The 20804-nt window shown below is 42.1% G+C and overlaps 1 protein-coding gene across 4 annotated transcripts in view; it reads right to left on the reverse strand.

Annotated features, from left to right (window-relative positions):
- RBM17 (RNA binding motif protein 17) overlaps window positions 1-20804 on the reverse strand; it is a 56547-nt gene that overhangs the window by 13181 nt on the left and 22562 nt on the right. For 2 of the 4 annotated variants that reach the window (XM_074405090.1, XM_074405092.1), the window contains exons 2-3: window positions 7552-7691; window positions 3674-3790 (exon numbers count right to left, since the gene is read on the reverse strand). In XM_074405090.1, the coding sequence (XP_074261191.1) occupies window positions 3674-3790; window positions 7552-7674 (240 nt within the window). In that variant the 5' untranslated portion in view covers window positions 7675-7691. Of the gene's footprint in view, window positions 1-3673; window positions 3791-7551; window positions 11231-16553; window positions 16748-20804 lie in introns of those variants that run through there. The other 2 variants (XM_039478905.2, XM_074405091.1) reach the window with 2 other exon arrangements.

Raw genomic sequence — 20804 nt, forward strand, 5'->3', positions numbered from 1 at the left:
TTCTTGCATTCATCATTTTAATAGAACTTCAGATTCTGATTACATGGAGACCTTAGAAAGCATCTTCTTGGTCTTCTTAATCCTCTGAACACACGTCCCTTCCCAAATAGGCTGCATTTCAGGCACTGATTTTGACATAAGGGATGTAATTTCCTTCCCAGCATAATTTTTTTTAAGGTCCACTAAAATCAGGTTTAGATGATAACATATTGTGTTTTCTCATCTATACATTTAGAACCTTGGTCTATTCTTTCAAAGAAAAGAGGAAGTCGTGACAAAGAATCAGCAAAACGAGAGAGGTAGCACACAGCTGGTATGCTAGGAAACACATGAGCAGACAGAACTTTACCCTAGGCTGGCAGTCTTGTTCTACATGTGGAGCCCTGACCCAGCTTTCCTAAACCTCCACATTTTCTCCTGTTAAATTTCCTTAGCATAATTCTTCCTTATTATCTGTAACAATAAGATGCCTTCTCTGGTTTTCAAAGACACCTCAAACAAGCACAGGTTAAAATTAATGTCTTTTTTTTTTTTTAAAATACACATCCAAAATGACAAAGATTCGTGTCCTTGAGTGACCAGTCTGTACCTCTTACAGGAGGTACACTGCCCAACTGTATCAAAGGCAAGAAGGTCGTTTGTAAATGTGTTTTCTGCCCAAACACAAAATTGGTAAGATCAACTCAGCGTACACGCCACATTAACACACGTAAATCTAACAGACTCTGTGTTTCACAGTTTGGTTTGACATTTTGCCCTGCAAAACAAACACTTCATCATTTCCTTTCAATGAAATATCAGGAAATGCTATGATCCAATGAATAAGAACAATTAGGAAAATAACTATCATCACCTCCCAGGCCCTACGACTGGAAAATGTATTTAATGTAGGGCTCTCAAAAGTTATGTATTTGTATGCATTTTATAAAAGACATTTAAAAAATACAAAAGCAGCCGGGCACGGTGGCTCAAGCCTGTAATCACAGCACTTTGGGAGGCTGAGGCGGGTGGATCACGAGGTCAAGAGATCGAGACCATCCCGGTCAACATGGTGAAACCCCGTCTCTACTAAAAACACAAAACATTAGCTGGGCATGGTGGCACATGCCTGTAATCCCAGCTACTCAGGAGGCTGAGGCAGGAGAATTGCCTGAACCTGGGAGGCGGAAGTTGCGGTGAGCCGAGATCGCGCCATTGCACTCCAGCCTGGGTAACAAGAGCGAAACTCCGTCACAAAAAAAACAAAAACAAAAACAAAAAAAATACAAAAGCAGAAGGAGAGTTCTTTTCAGTTATTATTTAGAGAGAAACTGACAGTCAATTTATCTAACACGATTATTGCAATGTGTCTAAGAGAACAGTCAGTATGAAGGTACATTCTCTGACACTTCAAAATTTCGAAGAAAAAAACTTTTACCTATAAATCCTGCTAAGCCTAACAATGGATCAATCATCATTTTCTAAATGCTGCAGTGAATAAAGTGATTTGTTCAATTTAAAAAATTTACTCACCCTCACATGCCTAAGGTGATAACTACGCACTGCTCGGAGTAAATTGCCGCCAGAACAGATTGCCTATAAAAACAGCTGATATCTTAATGCCACCCCAGGAAATCTAAGAAAATAAGCCTAACTACATAAAAAGATCTCTGTAAAGATGTTCAGAGGGCTGGGCACAGTGGCTCATGCCTTTATTCTTAGCACTTTGGGAAGCCAAGGCAGGTAGATCGTTTAAGGTCAGGAGTTCAAAACCAGACTGGGCAATATAGTAAAACCTTATCTCTACAAAAAATTAGTTGGGTCTGGTGGCATATGCCTGTGGTCCTAGCTACTCAGTAGACTGAAGTGGAAGGATCGCTTGAGCCTGGGAGGAGGAGGTTGCAGTGAGCCACTACACTCCAGCCTGGTGACAGAGCAAGACAAGAAACCCCAAAAGACGTTGATTAGAATGGTATTTATAAAGGCAATGTAAAAGCAAATCTAGGTGGTTTTACAGTTAGGAAATACTTGTGTAAATTATGACACATTTGCTTAATGAGAATATACTTAAATATTGATCATGAAAATTATGTTAACAAGGAGGAAAAATACTTACTGATTAGAATAATAATATTACAGGTACTAGAACCAATACATAATTACAGAAGAAACAATAAACCAGTATTTTAATTAAATGTAATAGGAAAAAAACCAGGTATCAAATTTATGGGAGAAAACGTTAAATGACTAGGAATCAGCAAAAAACACCTCTACCATGGGGTGCCTTCCCTCCTGAAGAACTACCAGCCCTCAGGAGCAGCACCCGCTCCCCTGGTCAGAAAAGGGTAACTCAAGGGTAAGCTGCAGCCTCAGCCAGCCCCAGAACACAAGCAGGACAGACAGCAGAGAGAGTCCAACCCAGAATACTGACACAAAATGAAGACGGGCAGGAGTGTGCCTACGGGGCTGTCCAGCCTGATGCAGCCCTTCCCACAGGTGGTGGGGAGGACAGGCGCACCTTGCTTAGAAACTGTCCCGATAGCATTATTATTAATCTTTTGGTCATTTTTCATCAAGCAGTTTTGTGCAATGCACAGTGGTGTTTAAATGACCACAGTTGTTATTTGAGTGCCATCTGTGAAAAGATAAAAGCATACTTAAATAGTAGGTATAATTTTAACTAGTTTATCTATTACACTCATTTTACCTCATTTTGTCTGGTTTTAACTATGATTTTGAGTTATCCTTTTCCAGATCTTCTCCCTTCTTAGTAACCCAACTTACAGAGTTGATCACATCTGTTGGTTTTTAAGCATATGTAAAATCACTGGAATTGCAAAGGTTAAGGTGGTAGAAGAGGGTTTTTTTTTTTTAAACCCCTTTCTCTGTTTTAATCCACAATAAATCAGTAAGTACTAACATTGTTTATGATAGCAAAGAATGAGAAACCCATATATTCAGCATTAAAGGAATTAAATTATAGTCCATCTACACAAGGGAACACAGGGAAGCCATTAAGATGATCATACAGTCCTGTATTTTTTGAGACAGTCACAATGTGTTAAGTAAGAAAAGCAAGTTAGCAGAAGGCAGAGTAGGCAAAGAATGGAAAAACAAAGTTTTTCACTTCTGGAGTGTATGCTTGCAGGTAATTTTTCTTTCTGCATATCTCTAGTTTCTGATTTTTCTACAACCATTTTCTTTCAAACAGATAAATTTTAAAATTGGCAAAACAAAAGTAAAAATTAGGTGGAAAATAACATTGACTAGGTTTCAAAGGCCTATTGAGGAGACCATCTGTTAAGAGTGGCTGAGCACGGTGGCTCACCCTATAATTCCAGAACTTTGGGAAGCTGAGGTGGGCGGATCTTGAGGTCAGGAGTTGAAAGACCAGCTTGACCAACACGGTGAAACCCCGTCTCTAACAAAAACACAAAAATTAGCCAGACGTGGTGGCCCATGCCTGTAATCCCAGCTACTCAGGAGGCTGAGGCAGGAGAATCGCTTGAACCTAGGAGGCAGAGGTTGCAGTGAGGCAAGATTGTGCCATTGCATTCCAGCCTGGGCCACAGAGAGACTCCACTCCAAAAAAAAAAAAAAAAAAAAAAAAAAAAAAAGGAGAGTAACATACATGCAAAATAAGCCACATGGAAAACAGGAAATGTATCAAGGTCACAGGCAGGTGCAGGCTTACCTTCAGCCCAGCTGCTACATGCGGTGGAGTGTCCACAATCTGCCGGTCATCTGAGGAGCCACCTCGTTTTAGGTCAATGACTGGGGCAAGAACTGTACTTTGTTTTGTCCTTTGGCTCTAAGACCATCAAACACAAGGAAACATAATGAAGTGCCAAACTAAAATTCATACTACTTTCAATAAAGATTTTCTTTCTGTTCCTGCAACAAACCTTGGAGATATGAGAAAACCATAATCTTAAAACAACAGCTTTTTCATTACTTTAACCATATACTATTTTCTTTCAACTTTTTAAAAAACATGAGTATTTCTCCATTTCTTGAAGGGTTTACAGTAAACTTGGTAACTTTCAAAAGATACTTGGGAATGAGGGTTTTGTTCCCACCTACGAGGATAAAGAATCCCATCCTACCTCCTTTATTATGAATTTACAAAAGTTTTAAAAAGAAAACAATCATTCATATATAATCAATTACTGTTAATGTTCTACCATACTTTCTTGACCTTATACCTATATTTTTTGCTAGACCATTTGAAAGAAAGTTAGAGATATCATGACACCTCACCCCAATCTCCTGAAACTGTGGACATTCTCCTATGTGCTATTACCATCCCCAAAAAAATCACTAATTCCCATGGCATTTCCAATCCAGTTCATATTCAGATTCTCCAAGATATCCCCAAAATATCCTTTAAACAGCGGATTTTTTTGAACCAGGATCCTACCAAAGTTCCTGAAATGCTTTTGGTTTTAAGTGTCTTGATTGAGAACAATCCTTCTTCCCCATCATCATCATCATCATCATCATCATCATCATCATCATCATCATCATCATCATCATCATCATCTCCTCTTTTTTCCCTCTGACACAATCTTGTAAAATGCTATTCATTCTAGATCTGTCTAATAATTACCCGGTTATTTAGTTTAGCCTGTCCCTCCATGCCTTGCAATTCCTGAAACTTGGAGGTTAAAGGCTTGATTGAATTCAGGGTAAAGCTTTTATGCAAGAACACTGCCCAGGTGAGGCAGTGTGCCCCATCCTGCATCACACAGCAGGAACACTGCTCAGGATGTCTATCAGCAGTGCTAAGATTGATCACAGGGGTATGGTGGTAAACATCAGAGCTTTAGATTAGAAAGGTTTTTTCCTCTTGCAATTTAAAGTGTTATAAATTTTCATTATCACTACAAAAGGCACAAAATAAGCCTTCATCTCTCTTGAATACAACAATGCTTATAAATTTAAGCAAACAAAATTTAATCCAATTAACAACTCACAAAGTAAATACCAAACTTTAAAGAACGGAAGAGGGCTTTATTAGAATAGAATCACATTTCTTTTTCTTTTTCCCTTTTTTTTTTTTTTTTTGAGACGGAGTCCTGCTCTGCTGCCCAGGCTGGAATGCAGTGGTACGATCTCGGCTCACTGCAACCTCCGCCTCCCAAGTTCAAGAGCAATTCTCCTGTCTCTTCCTCCACAGTACCTGGGATTATAGGCACACGCCACCACACCCAGCTAAGTTTTGTGTATGTATATATATATATATTTTTTTTTGTATTTTTATTAGAGATGGGGTTTCACTATGTTGACCAGGATGGTCTTGATCTCTTGACCTTGTGATCCACCCATCTCGGCCTCCCAAAGTGCTGGGATTACAGGCCTGAGACACCGCGCCCGGCCCAGTTTCGTATTTTTATTAGAGACGGGGGGTTCACCATGTTGGTCAGGCTGGTTTCAAACTCCTGACCTCAGGTGATCCACCCTCCCGGGCCTCCCAAAGTGCTGGGATTACAGGTGCAAGCCATCATGCCCAGCCAGAATCACATATTTTCCATTATCATTTTTTTTTATTCAATATAGAGTTGGTCCTATATATCTACAGGTTCCACAACCAACCCCAGACTGAAAATATTCAGAAGAAAATAAAATAACAATGCAACAAAAAATACAAATAAAAAACCCAATACAATATAGCAACTTTTTACACAGCATTTACACTGTGTTAGGTATTGCAAGCAATCCAGAGATGACATAAAATATGGGAGGATGTGTGTTGGTTATGCACAAACACACACCATTTTATGTAAGGGACGTGGGCATGGATTTTGCTATCTAGGGGGGTCCAAGAACCAATCCCTTGTGGACCCCGAGAAGCAACTCTTGTGTTTTTTCAAACAGAGATACAAATAAAAGCGCAGCTTCAAGTTTTCTCTACCAAATAAATCCCTTCACAGGTTTGGCTAGGTCAATCTAGTATTCTGAGTAACTAAACATCCGAAGAGAATCGATGCAATCTTCACTTCCCTTTTTAAAAAAACCACACGAAACTAACTGTACCTAGCAATCTCAAAAGATGTTAGAAAATTAGTAGAAATAACTTCACAAACTACCTCCAGTTTTAAAAATCTGTATGAGGCCGGGCATGGTGGCTCACACCTACATCTTTTCTGCAAAGCAAAAGTTACACGAAATCTACAAAGATTTTATAAATTAACTTAAAAAAAATTAAAGAGAAAAACAAGATTTGTTTTGCTAACATTCTTTTCATTTGCAATGAAAGCTTGTTTTAAAAAGACAAATACTGGCATCCAAAAAATTTAAATTTGGTAATGATTAATTTTAAAAAGACAAAAAAACCTAATCAACAGAACTGACAAAAAAAATACAAATTGTAAGACAGTTTTGCTTTACCTGTGAGTATCCTAATCCTAAAAACCCTCTCTACAATACTGAGCAATCAAATGTAAGCATGTCCATGTATCTACTGATGTGCTAAAGGGAAAGGAAAACTAAGTAGAACTTAAAAAAAACTATATTACAGGAAATTTCAAACATGAAATTAAAGAGATTATGAATTCTTAAGTCTCTACTTTCCAGTTTCAACAATTATCAACTCATGGGTAGCTCTGTTCTTCCCTCCCTCCCCTGCCCAGAATGGAATTGTTTCTAAGTAAATCCCCAAAATGACATCATTTTATCAGTAAATATTTCAATATGTATCTCTAAAGTATTTTATCTCAACTTCAATTATTGCCTCACTGACAAGGAGACTTTTAATACATTTTCCCTCACACATGAAATTTTCACACCACAGACACACTGTACACAGTATGAGCAAGATTTTTTCATGTCCCAAAAGACGGATATTTGCTCTGTTTGGGGGGATACAGCCTCTATTACAAATGCATACTCTAAAACATAAAGACCCCTAAAACATAAGCAAACCATACTATTCTCATGCCTCTATTTTAATAGCAAATATCCAGTCGACAACTATGTTTTTGTTTCACATGTTGAGTTATTTCAAGGACATCACCAATATCCAACCTGTACACAACAGAAACAAAAGCAATTAGCATCCAGACTACATATGCCTGAGGCCTTCACAACCCTCAATAATTCACACCCAGCAGCCTATGTAAATTCTGTGGACCATCTTTCCAAAATGCTGCTTCCAGACTACCTCCAACAAGCCAGCAGGAATGCTACTTAAAAATGCCCACTCCTGGGGCTCCAGTCTAAACCAGAATGTACCAGAGTATCAGGAGTATGGCTACAGAATCAGCACCTTCGACAAGTTCTCACTCAATTTTAGACCTTCAGTACTTAAGTTTGAAAAGCAGTATCACTACCGGTTCAGGGTACAGTTCAGAGTACTGTTTATCTTCATTCCTATCCCATGAAATGTTCCTAATCCCAGGAACCAGGAGTAGCAAAGTGGCTTTAAACTCCTCATTCCTCTCCCCCTATAAACGCTTAACACCATTTATCCAATAGAAAGGCAGAAGAGCAAGCTGAAACCAAATTCCTTGTCATCCTAATGAGGAACCTGCTCTGGAGACTTCTGCTCTGGTGCACTGGGCTTGTCTTTACCTTTGCCTGAGTGAGAGCTGCCTTCTTCACTTGAAGCTGAGACTGCAGAAGTTTGAAGTTTTTGGACCAGCCTTCTGTTTTTGAGTCACTTGTCTCCACTCCTAGGTCATCGTAAAGGGACATCTTTTCTCAGTTTAATGCTGAAAGGCAAAAGGGGTAAGGATTAAAAAATGCACAATTCAATAAGGCTTTTCATGTTAAAATAGGTTATCATGAAATTCTAGAGGTAAAAGGTCCAGGACCTTTCAGCAACAGAGGCCAAGACTCCTGGCTCTTCCTGATACATGAAGCTACACCATGCACTATTTTAAAAATAACCTCTAGAATTCACTTTTCCATCTATAAGATTATGCAGTCAGGTAATCCATGAATGAAATTCTTCAGTGCTAGGGCACACAATGAGGTACGATAAAAATTCAAGATTTGGGACATTAATTTCATATATCCAATTAAAAAAAAAATTCTATTTATCTCAGTGTCAAAAAGCAGAAGCCTTACAAAAACACCAATTAGCAGGTTGATTTAGCACAATTAGCTACTCTTTTATAAAGAAAAAATTTAAACATACTCCCAGGGAAAAAAATGACAGAAATGATCTCTTATGTATAATTTTGTCAATTACGATTATCAAGCGGGGGTGGGGGGGAGTATTTAAGATAGATGGGTCATATCTTAAATACTCTCAACTTCCTCATATCCCACCAAGTGGAAATTTATCATCTTTAATGATAGTGATTACAGAGAGACAATCAACAATCTGCATGTGAACGAGCAACACACAGCTTCCGTGTAGAACAGGGGAACATATGAAAACAAAAACCCAGTCAGCAGGCGCAAAGCATGACATGCAATGCAGCACTGGCAGCAGGCCCCGTGAAAGCCCAGCACTGCACAGATGGAGAAATGGGAGTTCAGGGAATGAATACACCCAAGGCCATAGCAGGAAGCCCCTTCCAACCCAGCCAGGCCAACTCCAGAGCCCTCGCCAAGGAACACCAACTGCCACTTTTTAAAAAACCTCAACATTCTGAAACCCACCACCATGACTCACTTCTTCAAATAAGAAATCAATCGGCCAGGTGTGGTGGCTCACACCTGTAATCGCAGCACTTTGGGAGGCCGAGGTGGGCCTCAGGATCACCTAAGGTCAGGAGTTCAAGACCAACCTGACCAATATGGTGAAACCCCATCTGTACTAAAAATACCAAATTAACTGAGTATGGTGGCACATGCCTGTAATCCCAGCTACTTGGGAGGCTGAGGCAGGAAAATCACTTGAACCCAGGAGGTGGAGGTTGCAGTAAGCCAAGATCATGCCACTGCACTACAGCCTGGGCAACAAAAGTGAAACTCCATTTCAAAACAAAAAAGAAAAAAAAAAGAAAACAATAATAATAAAAAAGGAATCAATTTCACAGACAGAAAGAGAACATAATTTAAACAGAAACCCAAAAGTTGCAAGTAAATGCTTAGCACAGTAGTTCCCAATTTACAGACACATTCCCAAAGTCTGTCAGTTCCCAGGGGGCCCATAAAGCATTTTCCCATCAAAACCGTGTTATCTAAAAGCCTAATTTGCCTATGTTCTGTGACTCAGAAGAGGAGAAGGAAAATATTTAACACATACCCTCCTTAGGTCTGACTCAGGGCAAGCATTCCTCTTGAAGGTACTCTTACTTCTCAGCTACTCCATTTTTACCAGGATTCTATAACCCTGCCACCCCAGCACCTTAGCTGATGTTGGTACCACACTGCATGGAGTGGGGATGGAGTGCATACCAACTTCTGTTCCCTCGCAGAGTTGCCCTGGTCTTAAGTACAGTAACTCCCTGCCTGGAGTCAGCAACCCACAAAACTGGTTACCACTTCTTAGTTTCTTCCATTCCTCATACGTGAACCTTCAGATTAACTAAAACCTCTCCATTTTGATTTTCAAATGAAATGCGTCTCCCCACCGCCCACCCGCCATGGAGAAGCAGAGAAAGCAGACTCTCCAAAGGTGCTTGATGGCCAACTGCTCAAACGAATCACATAAGAATGAAGGCTGGGCACGGTGGCTCATGCCTGTAATCCCAGCACTTTTGGAGGCACAGACAGGCGGATGACTTGAGGTCAGGAGTTCAAGATCAGCCTGCCCAACATAGTGAAACCCTGTCTCTACTGAAAATACAAAAATTAGCTGGACATGGTGGTGGGCACCTGTAATCCCCGCTACTTGGGAGGCTGAGCCATGAGAATTGCCTGAACGTGGGAGGTGGAGGTTGCAGTGAGCCAAGATTGTGCCATTGCACTCTAGTCTGGGCGAAAGAGCAAGGTTCCGTCTCAAAAAAAAAAAAAAAAAAGTAGGGATGCTGACAGGCTCTCCTCCTGATTGATGCCTTCAGTGCCAAACTGTACTTTTACTTTGATTCAGGAAGTTGGGGATGCCCTATGACACAGGCCTGGGGCACTGAGGCCAAATCAAGAAAAAATAACGAACTCTATTCCTTAACAAAGTTAGGGCTGAAATATAACCATGTCCTCAAATTCTTGGCGGCAATCCCCTGGGGTCCACTTCAGAGCCTAGTTTAATATCCTCTGAACTCCAGGAAAACCTAGATTCAGTCTGTTTTGTCCACTGCTCTATCCCCAGACTAAGATCAATGTCCAACCTAGAGCTAAAGAGGAAACGAGGCCAGACTGCAGCTTACACTCCATGTGCAAAGCCCTCCCAATTTCTCTCTTTAGAAATTTCTGGCCAACCATCACTGGCCTGAAGAAAGACCACTGCACCAAACAACTTTGGAGGCTTTTGTGCACTTTTCTTCCAGCTTACCCAGAACTCAAACTCATTCACATCTAGATACATATCCTTAAATTTTAATGAAAAGAAACAAAAACAAACAAACAAAAAAACTCAACAGAGCAACAGCAAAGAAAAACAACGCTGAGAGTCCAGCTTAGCATTGTGGCTCCCAAAAATAATTCTTCAGAAATGACCATGTACCTTTCATCTAACTTAATCTTTTGAGCTCTCTTCATTCAACTGGTCACCAAACCAAAGCGTACTGAGTACTGAGCTATGAGTTCTTTTGCTCCTTCTTTATCCTTAAAATGGAAGGGGAATATTAATACATCCTGAGAAATAAACAATGCCACTTTCTGGAAAATCACAGAGATCAATCAAAATTTGTTTGCAACTCGAATCAAACTCTACTTTAGATATTTGCTTTTCTCAATACAAACTACCTCCAATATGAAAATCTTAAATCCTTCAAAACCTAAAACATTTTGAGCAACAACATGACCCCAAAGTAGAAAATACCACCTTTGACCCCATGTGATGGGCCACAGTCAAAAATGCAGTTAAATCTTTTTGCATGCACAAAATGATTAAAAGTGGTCATATATTGTATATCCAGGCTATGTGTCTAAAGTATAAATGAAGCATAAATGAATTTTGTGTTTAGAGTTGGGTTACATCCCCAAGATATCTCATTATGTATATACAGGCATTTTTTTTTTTTTTTTTTTTTTTTTTTTTTTTTTTTTGAGACGGAGTTTCGCTCTTGTTACCCAGGCTGGAGTGCAATGGCGCGATCTCGGCTCACCGCAACCTCCGCCTCCTGGGTTCAAGCAATTCTCCAGCCTCGGCCTCCTGAGCAGCTGGGATTACAGGCACGTGCCACCATGCCCAGCTAATTTTTTGCACTTTTAGTAGAGACGGGGTTTCACCATGTTGACCAGGATGGTCTCGATCTCTTGACCTTGTGATCCACCCGCCTCGGCCTCCCAAAGTGCTGGGATTACAGGCTTGAGCCACCGCGCCCGGCTTATACAGGCATTTTAAAATCTAAAAATATCCGAAATCTGAAACCCTTCTGGCCCCAAGCATTTTGGATAAGGGACACTCAACCCATTTCTCTTTATAACTTGAGAACTTCACCAAAAATGTTTATGAATATGTTAGTGTTGAGAGAAATGGGTTAACCAAATGCCCATTAAACTTCAAGAGAAAAGATTCACTTGCTTTTGCATCTACAGTTTCTGTCATAGAGTAGGCATTTTATAAGCTTTACTAAAATACTAATAATGGGCCGGGCGCAGTGGCTCATGCCTACAATCCCAGCACTTTGGGAGGCTGAGGCAGGTGGATCACTTGAAATCAGAAGAGTCTGAGACTAGCCTGGCCAACGTGGTAAAACACCAACTCCACAAAATTACAAAAAATAGCTGTGCATGGCGGTATGCACCTGTAGTCCCAAGTACTCAGGAGGCTGAGGCACAAGAATAGCTTGAACCCAGGGGGCAGAGGTTGCAGTGAGCCGAGATCACGCCACTGTACTCCAGCCTGAGTGAGAGTGAGGTTCCACCTCTAAATAAATAAATAAATAAATAAGTCTACTTAGCCACATGAATCAGCAGTGAAACAAAGCAATGTCCACAGATTCCACTAGGTTACTATAAAGATCAGGAAAAAGATTTAAGATGGTAAGCTTGCACAATGTGAGTGTACTTTATGCCACAGAACTGGACACTTACAGCCAGGCACAGTGGCTCACACCTGTAATACCAGCACTTTGGGAGGCCAAAGCAGGCAGATCACCTGAGGTCAGGAGTTTGAGACTAGCCTGGCCAACATGGTGAAACCCCATCTCTATTAAAAATACAAAAACTATCTTGGTCTCGTGGTACACGCCTATAGTCCCAGCTACCTGGGAGGCTGAGGCAGGAGAATTGCTTGAACCTGGGAGGCGGAGGTTGCAGTGAGCCAAGTTCGTGCCACTGCACTCCAGACTGGGTGACAGAGCAAGACTCTGTCTCAAGAAAATAAAATAAAAAACAAAAAAAGAACTGGACACTTACAAATGTGTTAAAATGGTAATTGTACATTTTACCACAATAAAAAAAAATTTTTTTTAAGAAATAGGCAAAGAGGCAGCACTGTGGAGTAAGGGTGGGCAGTAATCCCCAGTGAGGTGGGCAGCACTCCTCACCCTCCAAAGAAGAGTCAACTCTGATAGAAAGAGTTCTCTAAACTTTGAGATTAAAAATCTAGCAGTGTGCTGGATCTCAGCTGCCAACAGTTCTTCCACCTATAGATTCAATATTTAGCAAAAATTCAAAAGTGAATTAATGAGGTTTTATGAAACACATCTCTGATTCCATGTAAGATGGCTGGCTGACAATTCCAGTTGACTTGCTGCATTGTGCAAAATTAGGCAGCAAATCTCATGTTCATTTAAAGGTCCTCATTTCTCTTCTCAAACATGCAAAACACTTTAAATATTAGAAACTGATGTCATCTTACCAGCATCTGCTAGTTTTCTGTTAACACTGAGCTTAATAAAACCTAATCTCTGCATCACAGCAAATGCAAAAGAGCTTTCTTTGTTTTTCTCATTTTTACTGAACTTTAAGTTCACAGAACAGGATTAATCATAGTAACAACATACTCTCATCCATCCACACAGGTATTACCTGCTTTTAATTATTATAATGCTGCAAGCACCTGTGAATTCACCACCCAAAACAAAAGACAGGATCTAGACTAAGAAACCATACTCAACCACACGGCTCCCCCAACCCATTTATGCAACTTCCCTAGAATCCTGTTCCATTATTTCCTTGCTTTCCTCCTTTTATATCATTTTATTTAGTTTTAGTTCACCTATTCCTTAAGAAGTGTGTATTCTTTATTTTAGCTATATTAAGCATTTATGAATATACAATATTCTCCCCCCTGAAACTACCGAAATTAACAAGTGCATTAATAAAACTGCCAAGACCCAAACTTCCCCTAATTGGATGCTGACATATTACTTATGCAACATAACACATTTACTTCATTAGGTCTGCTGTCAGGTAACAAAAAGCTGTACTTCCTAACGTTTGGATATACCATAATAAACCAGGATCAAATGTAAATACAAACCACTGGTTTTTATAACTTTAAAGTATTTGCTATTTCCTTCCTTTTTGTGGCAACACTACTCTTTGAGCAACCCACGTTTCGTCTACGCTACATTTTTTCCTAAGAAACATAACAAACATGGTTCTGCCAGAAGGAAGACTGGTGACTTTTCAAGATTCCACCCAAGCTGGAAAGTATTTTTTTAAAACATGCAACTGGCAGGAAAAAGAACATGGAAGAGACTTCTCAGAAGCACCTATTTATCTTTCCAGCACATCTTAGAAGACTTTAGTGACTACTGCCCCCACATAAAACTAACTCCCCTCAATTTGTTTCCTTAACCATACTCAGGTCACAGCAACTTTGAAGGGTTATGCCACCTATTGTTTTACATGCTGTCTCTTCCTGCAGTATAAGCTCCCTAAGGGCAGGGGTGTTTTGATCTTCAGCTTTGTATCTCTAGCTTACCACCATGCTTGAACATTGCAAGTGGTTCTATTAATATTTTCAAAACATGTTAGTGAATGGATGGAAAATGTTAGTGCACCTATTTAAATCACAATCTGCTTTTTTTTCTTTTTTTTAGACGGAGTTTTGCTCTTGTTGCCCAGGGTAGAGTACCTACGATGTTGCAATCTTGGCTCACTGCAACCTCTGCCTCCTGTGCTCAAGCATTTCTCCTGCCTCAGCATCCCAAGTAGCTGGGATTAGAGGCAGGTACCACCACACTTGGCTAATTTTGTATTTTTAGTAGAGTTAGGGTTTCTCCATGTTGGTCAGGCTGGTCTCAAACTTCTGAGCTCAGGTAATCCACCCACCTTGGCCTCCCAAAGTGCTGGGATTACAGGCATGAGCCACAGCACCTGGCCACTGCAGATCTGCTTTCTGAGGATGTAACTTAAGATAAGTAGGATAAAATTTAAGTTGTAAGCCATAATTAAGGAGAGGAAAACTACCATCACCACACAACCAATAATGAGTCAAGGGCTGCGTTCTGAGCACCTAAAGAGGCAGGCTTGTTAGGAAGAAATATTTCTATCACTAAATAGATATTTATGCAATAAAACAAAGCATGCCTCCTTGAAGCCTAAGGAAAATGGTAAAACAGGGCGGGGTGGCTCACACCTGTAATCCCAGCACTTTGGGATTACAAGGCGGGAGGATTACCTGAGGTCAGGATTTGAGACCAGCCTGGCCAATATGGTGAAACCCCGTGTCCACTAAAAACACAAAAATTAGCCGGGCGTGGTGCCGAGTGCCTGTAACCCCAGCTACTCAGGAGGCTGAGGCAGGGAGTCATTTGAATCTGGAAGTGGAGGTTGCAGGGAGCCAGTTGCGCCGCTGCACTCCAGCTTGGACCATAGAGTAAGACTCCGTCTCAGGAGAAACAAAAAATATGGCAAATACACACAGAAAGGAACAGGAGGGGCAGTGCACTTTGGTGTCCACAAAAAATACGGCACAAAAGGCATCTACCTCATGTATAAGATCTACCACAACTTTCTAAAGAACTGAAAAAATTTTCCCCATACCTTCACCTGCCCTTGTCAGTTTAATCTTTCCATTCATTCTCACACTCTGCTACTACCAAAACGCCGTGGGACAGAACTGCAAACACAGTTCAATAGAGTCACCTGTAATTTAGGAGCATAACAGAACATCCTTCACTATCGACTATGATGGAAGGCTTGAGAGATGACTAGCCTGGGATCGTCTGCTCCCTGCTGCGGGGAGGTCTGAAAAATTCATATGCAGGGAGAATGGGAAGGTAATTTAAAACAAACTAGGTAAAAAGAAATCCACTTTAAATAAAGCTGCATTTGGGAGTCTACAACAATCCTCTCAAGAGCCTCCAGAAAGGCCGTCTTTGGTTTCACAGAGGTCCACGATCGCACAACCTGCTGTTACGAACTGGACAGCACGCAGCACCTTGCTTAACTAACTCTAAAAATAAAGCCCTCTCGTTTAGCTCATAAATTGTTACCCCATAATCCCTAAAAGCCGTTATTACGATCTGCAGCCTTTATCAACTAAAAATCTGGAAACTGAGTTGCATCCTTTAAAAACTCCATCTGTTTGCGGGAAGCCAGTGCTCATGCACCTGTCTATTTGAGTATATGCGCATCCTGCCCTGATCTAGAATATCCTATTTTCCATCCATATGTCTGGTTCTAGCAGTAAGGACCCTCAATGGCGCTGCTTAGCTGCTCAAGAAACCCCCATGTTCTGACCGAACTACTCCTCGAAACACAGCACCCCCTCCCCAAACCTTCCTCTCTACCTTACCTGCAGTTTCCAGAACGCACTACGGGGCTTCACTTCGGCTACTTTCGCCCTTACTTCCTCCGCCAGGAGCCTTTTTCCCACCTCGCACATCTAACAAACTACCTTCCAGCCTCGACGTAAGCATCACCTCCTCTCAAGATCTTGCGTCCCTCGGCAACCCCAGCCTGGGTTCCCACGCCTGCTTTCCTAGAAACCAAACTCCTGCAAGCAAGGGCAGAGCCTCGTTCCACCTGCATTCTCATCATTTCCCATCCTCTGGGCAGGAGGGGAAGCCCAAGGACTGCCCGGGGTCGGACGTGCGCGCTGAAACGCCGCTCAAACGGCACGATCCGAGGCGACGCCGGGGTCCGGGCCGCCTTCCCATCTCGGGGAGCTCCGGGGTCCGGGAAACGCCAATGCCTGCACCCCCAGTTCTGAGACCCGGAGAGGAACAGGCTCCTTTCTCTGAGCCCGGGAGAGGGGCCACTGAGCGGGGCCAGGCTGGGGGACCCGCTCCGGGTCTAGGGACTGGGCGACTTCGTCAGGACGTGGTGCACGAAGTGGAGGCGAAACGCTCTTCAGTGCCGAGGAGCCCGAGGCAGACAGGAGGAGGAGGGGAGGAGGGAGAAGGCCAGGGCCGGGTCACCGGAGGCGGCGGCGGGCGGAGAGGCCAAGGCCCGCTGCGAGGACTGAGACCCGCGGAGGCTCGGGCTGCGCCGGCCCGGCCCCCACCCCTCGCGACGCGGCCTAAAGCCGCGGCCTCGCGTCCAGCGCCTCCCGGGAAGGCGCGCCCGCTTCGGGTCCCGCTAGGCCGCCCCTCTGGGGCCGCCAGGGCGCGACTTACCCGGCCCGCCCGGCCGACTCTGCCCATGGGCCGCGGCGGCGGCAGCGCGGAGCCGGGCGGCACTCCGCGGAAACCCGCCGGCGGCAGGAGCCCTCGGCGGCGCCCACCCTCCACGGAGTCCTCGGGGCGCTTGGCGGCGCGGGGTCAGAGAGCGCGGGCTGCCGGGAGAGCGTGCCGCGCCTGCGCCTGCGCCTGCGCCTGCGCCTAGGCCTGGTTTGGCCTCTGCGCCTGCGCCGAGGGCGCCTTGCCGCACTGCCCCCTGCCCGCGGGAGGACCGCACTGCACGCTCCCCTCAGCAGGCGTCCTCTTCTACCACCAAGAGGTGTCGCCTGGGTGCACGTTTTCGAAATTCCACAAAGTTTGAGGAGCGCGCGGCAGCGCCCCCAGATGGTAAGAAGGAGAAGTGGTCCGAGGCCGCGCTTTCTGATGGGGGGAGGTGGGGGGTGAGTCTCTCCGTCTCTCGATCTCATTCATTCAAGACCACTCCTACATAAGCAAAAAGTTGAAAATAAATCTGCATAGGCGAGATGCTGGCAAAAGGATGGCAAGGAGCACGGGGTTGAGCATAAGATTAAGGAAACAGATGCCGCGACTGGGATACAGAAAAGAATGTCAATGCTATAAAACCTCGGTCTTTAAAAACAACATCGCTGACCGAAGTAGGGAGGGGAAGGGAACGTGGGACTTCGGGAAAATACGATTTTTACATCTGTAATTGGGTGTCAAATAGAGTTCAAGCCGATAAGTCAAATGGTAGAGATTTAAGCAGACGTCTTAGTCCGAAGGAATATACCAAGATACTATAATCCATTAAAATCCAGTGATTAAGAAAATGGGAAATGAGGGGAAAAAAAGAAATATAATAGAGAGGCAAAAGAAAACCAAAGAAATAGAGGATTAAGGACGTCATAGGATGGTATAATTCTGAGGGCAATGCAGAACAAAACTATAATCTTTCAAATAATACACACACACACACACACACACACACACACAGCAAAACAAATAAATCAACATAGGGAAATATATGAAAAAGTTACAAAACACAAAGCATAACCAAACCCAATAACAGAACAAGACCAAATGTCTCACAGGAAGAAATACAGACCTAAGCTTACCTATTAAAAAAAGACAACCTGAAATTGGAACACAAACCATCAAGCAACTAAATGTTGTATAAAAGAAAGTGCTGGCCAGGCAAAGTGGCGCATGCCTCTAATCCCAGCACTTTGGGAGGCCGAGGCAGACGGATCACCAGGTCAGGAATTCGAGACCAGCCTGGCCAACATGGTGAAAGCCCATCTCTACTAAAAATACAAAAAATTAGCTGGGCATGGTGGCATATGCCTGTGGTCCCAGCTATTTGGGAGGCTGAGGTAGGAGAATGCTTGAACCTGTAGGTGGAGGTTGCAGTGAGCCGAGATCACACCACTGCACTCCAGCCTTGAAACTCTATCTCAAAAAGAAAGAAAGAAAGAAAAAGAAAGAAAGAAAGAAAGTGCTAAAGCAAGTTTCTTCTGAGTTTGAAAATACAAGACTGGAAAGGATATGCCAAAGCATATGCAAAAAATAAACAAAAATCAAGAATCACAAACAACTTACTCAAGGTTGATTTCAGGGCAAAAAGTATTAAGTAAGATTAAGAAGGGCATTTTATAATCCTGAGGAGCATAGTTCACAATAAAGAAAAAAATAGGAAAATCTTTGCACCAAATAACATAATCTCATTATTCATAGCAAACACTGTAGGAGTGAATGAATAGACAGAAAGAATTGGCACACTCCTTGCCAGACTAAGGGTACGAAAAGTAAACGAGGATTGAGAAGACCTAAAAATACAATTTCTGTGACAGATCTAACAGGTCAAACACTGTCTTCTAAACCGACAACATGTCTTTTCAAGTGTCTAAGGAAAATATTCACAATTAGTCATATTTTAGACCACAGAGAAAAATCTTAATATAGTCCAATACGTAGAATCTTGTGGGTAATCTTATCTGATCACAATTCAATAAAAGTAGAAACTAATGAAAAAAAAAACAGAAAATAAAACATTCCTGCCCCTGGAAAATTTTTAAATGCTTAAATAACACTTGGACTAAATAGGAAAACAAACTCAACATAAGACCTAGAAAAGTAAGAAAATGACATACCCATGGGATTTAGCTCAGATAGTACTAAGAGGACAATTCATGGTGTTAAATTTTTGTATTAGTTAAAAATGTGAAATAAGCTAAATGAATTAAGCGCTTGTGCAAGAAACCAGAAATAAAATAAAAAAGTGAAAAGCAGAAGGAAGTACTTGGTCAATAAAAGACGCAGGAAATAATAGTGTGTCAACAGAAAAAGGAAGAAGAGCCAAGACAGGTGTCTAAGCTGGGTCTCTTCCCACCCCGGATCGAAGCACAGGTGGGTGTACAGAGGCCCACGATCAGGAGGCTAAGCCCTGCAGGACTTCCTCCAGCAAGAACCTGCTGTCTACCGGTTCTTCCTAATCCACTGGGCGTCTCCACTCTGCAGTCTGAGACCACTCCTTCCTCCCTTTCTGGCTGAAGATTTGTGCATTTGTTCCCAACTTATTCCATCATACATACACAGGCAATGTGCTGGTTTACAGACCCTAGATGCAATGACATCCATTGTTTAGGAATTTTCTAGTTACTCCCAGGAGGAAAGCTGCCTCACTTCATCTCTTGGCACATAAGCAGTCGCATGCTTGTCTCCATTTCTCATCAACAGTAACAAATATCTTCATTTTAGGCACTGAGAATTCAAAGCTTAACACCATGGGGGAATAGAACCCGAGCCATGCAATGATTAGGAAGCACACGCAAAATGGTGGAGCTTTAGAAGACGGACAAGGCGGAGGCTCTGGGGCACCCCTTCGAGGCTGGGGAGTGAACATAGGCAGTGCCACTGGGGTAAACAAGTCCTACGATCTCCAGCTGTGCTCAGCTCCTGGCAAGAGGCAGGCAGCAGCAGATGGTAATTTATCGACAACTGGGAATCAGCAGGTCAGATGTTCCAGGAAGAAAGAAGATGGGGTGGTGTTTGGCAGGAAAGGCTGGGTGAAATGCTCAGTAGGCAGCATGGACAGAGCCGAGGGGACCCCGAAGCAGGGAAAAGAAAGGGTTGAGGTCCCTGGGAAAACAAGATAGTTAAGGCAATTTGATCATGATTATAATTTGATCAAAAATAAGTATTCCCAAGGATTCCGTGTGTAGTGATGCTTTTGTTGCACCATGGAGAATGATTTTTGCCTCCTCTTTTATATCTCTAAGCAGCTTCGTCCATTTCAGAAATTTTAAAAGTATTTTTCACTATAATTTTTGTCTTTCTAACTCAGCCCCTACAGTTATTCCTGCTCTGTAATGTTTCTATTAGCAAAAAGGTAGGGATGAACTAAATAGCAAGCAAGAACAACTTACAGAAATTCAATTATGTTGAGAAACAAATAATTTACATGGAAGGATCCCATTTTTGTTTTAAAAATATATAAATATATACAAAGTATCTAAAAGATATTTTTCAGTATGGCTTGCTCCAAATAGGGATTATAAGGGTTCTTTATTTAAATTTTTTGACTTGTTTGCATTTTTATCTCCAAGTAATATGCTTGCATTGCTTTCATAATAAAAATAATGCAAGAAGGCCAATTGAGGTGGCTCACACCTGTAATCCCAGCATTTGGGAGGCTGAGGCAGGTGGATCACTTGAGGCCAGGAGTTCAGGACCAGCCTGGCCAACATGGTGAAACCTTGTCTCTACTAAAAATACAAAAATTAGCCAGGCATGGTGGTGGGTAGCTATTATCCCAGCTACTCAGGAGGCTGAGGCAGGAGACTTGCTTGAACCTGGGAGGTAGAAGTTGCAATAAGTTGAGATCTCACCACTGCACTCCAGCCTGGGTTGGACTCTGTTTCAAAAACCAGAAAAACAAAAATATAATGAAGGAGGTTATCAATTATTAAAGTATATGGAAATTTCTAAGATTTTTTTAAGTTTTAATTCATCTTCCACCTAATTGATGTCTGTTCTGCTTGTTTGATAAGATTTTCATATATTTTTTAATTGCATTAATTAGTTGAAAACTAATCTTGTCAATAAGAAATTTACTTTTTTAAAAACATAACTTTTGTGTGCAACTTATGGCTTTCATATGGATTTTTTAAATTTTGATATATTTTTGATGCAGGATCTCACTGTCTCCCAGGCTGGAGTGCGGTGGCACAATCACTGCTCACGGCAGCC

The sequence above is a fragment of the Saimiri boliviensis genome, chromosome 8, assembly GCF_048565385.1.
Source record: "Saimiri boliviensis isolate mSaiBol1 chromosome 8, mSaiBol1.pri, whole genome shotgun sequence".
In the NCBI taxonomy this organism is placed as follows: Eukaryota; Metazoa; Chordata; class Mammalia; order Primates; family Cebidae; genus Saimiri; species Saimiri boliviensis.